Source organism: Priapulus caudatus, unplaced genomic scaffold, assembly GCF_000485595.1.
Source record: "Priapulus caudatus unplaced genomic scaffold, Priapulus_caudatus-5.0.1 Scaffold614, whole genome shotgun sequence".
NCBI lineage: Eukaryota > Metazoa > Priapulida > Priapulimorpha > Priapulimorphida > Priapulidae > Priapulus > Priapulus caudatus.
Window position 1 is genome coordinate 33,067 of NW_014577675.1, and position 5,703 is coordinate 38,769.

Here is a 5,703-nt window from a genome sequence, read left to right on the forward strand (position 1 = left end):
CTGTAATGTGGAGTAATACAGTAATAGTATGCAGTAGTAACAGCGTAACAGTAATAACTTGTGTCGTGTACGCGCGCGTCTGAATGTAAATTTGCCTCTGTAATGTGGAGTAATACGATTATATGGTTATAGGAATGAATATATCACGGGTGAATAATGACAAATTTTGTCATTACTTTGTAGAGTTTCGACAACCTTTGTTATTATTCACCGCTAAATATATCTATACGTCTAATTTATGTATCAGCATGCAACTATAAACATATATAATATTAACTATAAAGTATAAACACACGCACATATATATACATTCACACGCGCATGCATGCACGCATACATACATCTTCATGGTAATAGTAATAGTAGTACGGTAATAGTCAGATAATAGTGTGATGGGTTCCGAAGAATTAGTTCGCGATAAAATCTTCGCCTGGACATTCTGCTCGTGGCGTCTAGCTGAGAAGTGCGTTTATTATTGTTACTTGCAGTTTGTCGAGCAGATGGCGGAAGTCGTGAAGAAGGGAATCGAGGCGGTTAACAAAGACTTGGAGCAGGAAAATGCTGAGAAAATCATGCAGGAAGTACGTATTCCATGTCCGCTCCCCAACCGACCGACCTTTTTTCGGCAATTTTTTTTCTCGTTAAATAAAATCGGTTTCGTACTCGTGTAAGCGTGAAAAGGACATGCTCCTTTAATTAGAAGTTTATTCGTCTGTTTGTTGTCGTTGTAACCACTGATCTCTATTATACTAACTTTATATAATATGTTAGTATAATAGAGATCAGTGGTTGTAACGAGCTGCTGTTCTTGTGTTTTATGCTCGTTCCCGATTCTAGGGCGTCCTTCGCTACGTGCCCCTGGTAGGGTCTCTCGTGAATTGGTGGTCGCCGCCACCTAAAGAGGTCGGCATCAGGGGTAGAACGTTCGACCTCACCTCAGGTAAGTGTCTGTCTCTACTCACTCACTCACTACCCCTACTCACTCACAACCTACTACTCACTCACTACTACTCACTCACTCCCTACTCATTCTACACCTCTGTACACTCACAATACTACTCACTCACTACCCTTACTCACTCACTACCCTTACTCACTCACTCCCTACTCACTCTACATCTCTGTACACGCACAACACTACTCACTCACTACCTATACTCACTCACAACCTCACTGTTACATTGAGAGAATCTCTGTGTTGATGATGAGCGTGAAGATTGCTAGTTGGATGCTGGGATGATCTGATGTCAACGTGTCCTGCAAATCCTCTCTCGGCCTGCCAAAGCCTTCAATCTTTGTTTTACTGAAAAAACGTGTATATATATATATATATACACACATAGAACACGTACAAGTACCACATGCGGACCCACGCACGCACGCACGCACGCACGCACGCACAAATATAGTGTGTATTTGTATATAAACATGCTCGTGATACTACTACATTCAATATATATATATTACATACATAGTTATTATACGTGTTCACGACGTGTGGATCATCTCCGCTTTCATCCCAACAATCTCCTCCTCTGTGTTAGGTATGATAGAGAGCACGGAGAACACGTACAAGTACCACATGCAGATCCAGCACGGTCCCGCTCCCATACAGAAGCTTCAGATACTCGCGCAGCCGCACGGCAACGACGGCTCGTCGCAGCAGACGACCGGGAGCGAGAAGTCGTCGTCGTCGCCCGATCACGCGTCCAAGACCCCGACGACGACGACGAGTTCGGACGATAGCGGCGACGGTGAGGGTGGCAGGGTGTGGCCGCGTGTGTATGTGTGTATGTGTGTGTGTGTGTGTGTGTGCGTGTGCGTGCAGCTGGCTGTGGTGTTTCTCATCTATCTATCTCTCTTTTTTCTCTCTCTCTCTCTCTCTCTCTTTCTCTCTCTCTCTCTCTCAATGTCTTGCCTTTTTCTTTTTTGTATATACCTCAAACTATATCTCTCTGTCTCGCTCTCCCTCCCCCCTCTTTCTCTTTCTCTCTCTGAGACTCAAAGGCACCAGTTGTTCTAGAATCTAGATCACGCGCTGTCCTACCGCATTCACGCACTTCGTACCGGCTTCCTTCCCCACAGGCAGCTCCGAAGCTAGCCGCGAGAGTCTCCGACGGGAGCTGACGTCAGGAGGAGGAGAAGCCGAGCGATCGCAGTACGACCGGCAGGGCAGGTATGCGATGAAGCGTCCCCCGGCCGTGCCAGCCGTGCCCGAGGACGAGGAATCTGCCGAGGAGACGGCGGCGCCCCCTGCACCATGAGCGAACAGCGCGGAGGAGACGGCGGAGGAGACGGTGGCGCCCCCTGCAGCATGAGCGAACAGCGCGGAGGAGACGGCTGAGGAGACGGTGGCGCCCCCTGCACCATGAGCGAACGGCGCGGAGACGGCGGCGCCCCCTGCACCATGAGCGAACGGCGAAATCTGAACAAGCGGCAGCATAGAGGGTGCCACTAGGAAACAGCGATGTCTAAATACGCAGAGGAGACGGCGGTACGCGCGACTTTACCGAAAATGAATAAAATGAATGAGATATCGTCGTGCGTCGCTGGTCGTGCCGCGCCGTGCCCTCGATGACATGATATCCTCTTCCCTTAACCGACCTGTCAGGATCCTCCGCCTCTCTCTTCCACGCTCCCCTCCACCCTTTCATCTTCGCGCTTCCGGCGACAAGCCAAAAGAACATCGCAGACCGACGACTGCGAGAGAAAAATCGAAGTGAAGCGCGAGTTATCATGTACGAACGCGTTCATACTCGTTCGCTCAGGGGAACGCGCGTTCCACGATCGATGATTCCACGAAAAGTCCTCGTCAGGTCGCGGCCATGTTAGTGATCGAATTGATATTATAATGTGGCAGCGTCGTTATAACGCTGGCTCTGCTGGTTGTAAACCAGCCGGGTTCTTCCTTCTCCGTTACTGCGCACACTAAGCTATTCCATTCCTATCGTGTCCATCCATCCCATAGTCATAATATGATTTTATCGTGTTCATCCAGTGCTTTGCGCAGCTAACTGCACGCTCGTTAGCTCCTGTGAGGTCATCTTCAGTGCATGGAGTTGTGGGCGGATAAGGCGATGTTGCATTGTCTGCCTTTCACCGCAGTCACGGGTAGTGGAGTCACTGGAATATCCCCATTTCAGCATGCGACAAAACTGTGAGTTTGATGACAAGCTGTGAATCGATGAAATGAGACTCGAGCGAAATCACGTTTCTCTTCACCAATCTCGGGGTTGTTTCGTTAACCGGAATGTCTCTCTAATTTATCATAAATTCTATCAATTTTCTGAGTAAAGAGTGTGGCTAATTTTAACATAATTGGCTAGTGTACCGCCTTCGCCCCTCGAAAACTGTAACGTATGTTGCAGGTTTTAACCGGACTTTGTGATCTCGCAAGTAACTGCAACGCCACACTTTTTAACGTGCCACTTTTTTTCGAAATGTCAATGGCAAACCAGTAAATGTGTAATAGGCAATATACCATAAGCATATCCGTAGAAAAAAAAAAAAAACGCATTCTGTACGTGGCAAAACTCGTGCAATGATTCTACTGTTTGGCAGGTGCAGAAAACCGGGCCGGCAAAGTCCAGAAATTATGGCATGATATAGTATCAACAGTTAACCAAACATTATGTTAATTATCTCTTGATTATGTTCATATAATGACCCTAGAGATATACTACAACGTTACAAACGCTATATATATATATATATATAATGTATATATGTACGGAATATATATATATGTATGTTTGCAGTGCATTATATCAGGGATGAATAATGACAAATTTGTCATTATTTTTTGTCATTTATTTTTAATTTTGTTATTTAATTTTGTTTATTTTGTCATTTTGTCATTTGTTTACAATTTACCATTATTAACCCCCTGATTATATTTCATCAGACTGATGTGTTGTACAACATGGCGGCCACTGAGTGTTTCAGGCATTTATCCACAATATGTCCGATTGTTTTTTGCTAGTAATAACGCGTTGATTTACAGATGTTCATTAACTTGATAGCATTTCTTCAAGATAATTTCTTATGATCACGCTATGATAAATAATTAATCAATCATCAATCGCCAGCATCAATAATGAAATGTGACAGCTAAATACTCGATCGCCATCTTGAGTCATCGGTGAATCGCCCTCTCTTTCTCTCTCTCTCTCCTCTCCTCTCCTCTCCTCTCCTCTCCTCGTCGCATCCTGCGCTCTACTCTCCGTCTGCCTCTCCTCATCCTCATCCCATCTCCTCTCGCTCGTCGCTCTCCTGCTCCTCTGCGCTCTCGCTCTCTCCCTCTCGCTGCTCCTCTTCCCTCTGCCTCTCCTCTCCTCTCGCTTCCTGCTTCGCTCTCCTCCTCCTCGTCGCTCTGCCTCTCCTCTCCCTGCTCCTCTCCTCTCCTCTCTTCTGCCTAGCTCCTCGTCGCCGTGTCCTCTCCTCTCCTCGTGGGTCCTCATCACTCTCCTCTCTCTCCTCATCCACTCTCCTCGTCCTCTCCCTCCTTCTCTCCTCTTCCTGCTCCTCTGCGCTGGCTCCTGCTCCTGCTCCCTCGTCTGATTATTTCTATTTTCATCCTCACTCCTTCCCTCCGCTCGGTCTCCCACTCTCCCTCTGCCTCTCCTGCGTCCTCTGCCTCATCCTCTCCTCTCCATCTCCTGCTCCTCTCCTAGCTCCTCTCCCTCTCCTCATCCCTCTCCTCTCCTTCTCGCTCCCTCATCGCGCCTCTCTCGCTCCTCTCCTCATCCTCCCTCTCCTCGTCCTCTCCTCTCCTCTCTCTCACTCTGCCTCTCCTCTCCTCTCCTCTCCTCTCCTCTCCTCTCCTCCTCCCTCTCGCTGCTCCTCGTCCCTCTTCCTCTCCTCGTCCTTCGTCCTCCATCCCTCTCCTCGTCTGCTCTCCTCTCCTCTCAGCTCTCCTCTGCCTCATCGCTCGATCCTCTCCCTCTCGCTCTTCCTCTCGCTCTGCCTGCTCCTCTCCTCTTTCTGCTCTCTCTTCTCTCTTCTCCTCTCTCTTAAGCTCACGTTCCCCCCTTGCTCTTCGTTCTACTTCTCTTATCTCTTCTCTTCTCTTCTTTCTCTCTATCTCTTCTCATTCTGCTTGACTCGTTCATCTGTCTCATTCTCTTTCTCTTCGTCTCTCTTCGTCTGTCGCCTTGTCTTCTGCTTCACCTCTTCTCCCATTCTCATTCTCTTCTCTTCCTCTTCCTTCTCGTTCTCAGTTCGTGCTCATCTTGCTCCTTTTACTCTTCTCTCTCTGTCTCTTTCGTCTCTTCCTTTCTCATCTCTTCCTCTTATCTCCTCTTACTTCTCCGTTCTTCGTTCCTCTTCTCTTCTCTTCTCTTACCTCTCTCTTCCTTTCTTGCTCCTTTCCGTTTTACTCTCTTCTCTTCACTCTTTGTGTGTATGCGTCTTTATGTATTCTTGTTTCTGCTTGTCCTCTCTCTTTATCTCTTCTCTCTCTCTGCTTCTTTCTCTTCTCTTCTCTTCTGCTTCTCTTTCTCTCTCTTCTCTTAGCTCGTTTCTCTTCTCTTCTCTTTCTCTCTCTCGGTTCTCTCTCTCTTCCTCTTCTCCGTTCTCTCTTTCATCGGTTTCTCTTCTCTGTCTCTCTCATTCCTCCTTCTCTTCTCTCTTCTTCTTCTCTCTCCCTTCTCTTCTCTCTCTCTCGTTTCTCCTTCTCGTCACTCTCCTCTCCTCTCCCTCTCT

The 5,703-nt window shown here is 47.5% G+C and overlaps 1 protein-coding gene across 1 annotated transcript in view; it reads left to right on the forward strand.

Moving 5' to 3' along the window:
* LOC106812159 (putative pyridoxal-dependent decarboxylase domain-containing protein 2) overlaps positions 1–3,721 on the forward strand; it is a 16,857-nt gene extending 13,136 nt beyond the window's left edge. The window contains exons 16-19 of the mRNA XM_014815962.1: positions 489–581; positions 838–940; positions 1,545–1,754; positions 2,086–3,721. Coding sequence (XP_014671448.1) covers positions 489–581; positions 838–940; positions 1,545–1,754; positions 2,086–2,264 — 585 coding nt within the window. The 3' untranslated portion in view covers positions 2,265–3,721. The remainder of the gene's footprint in view (positions 1–488; positions 582–837; positions 941–1,544; positions 1,755–2,085) is intronic.
* Positions 3,722–5,703: the final 1,982 nt, after the last annotated feature.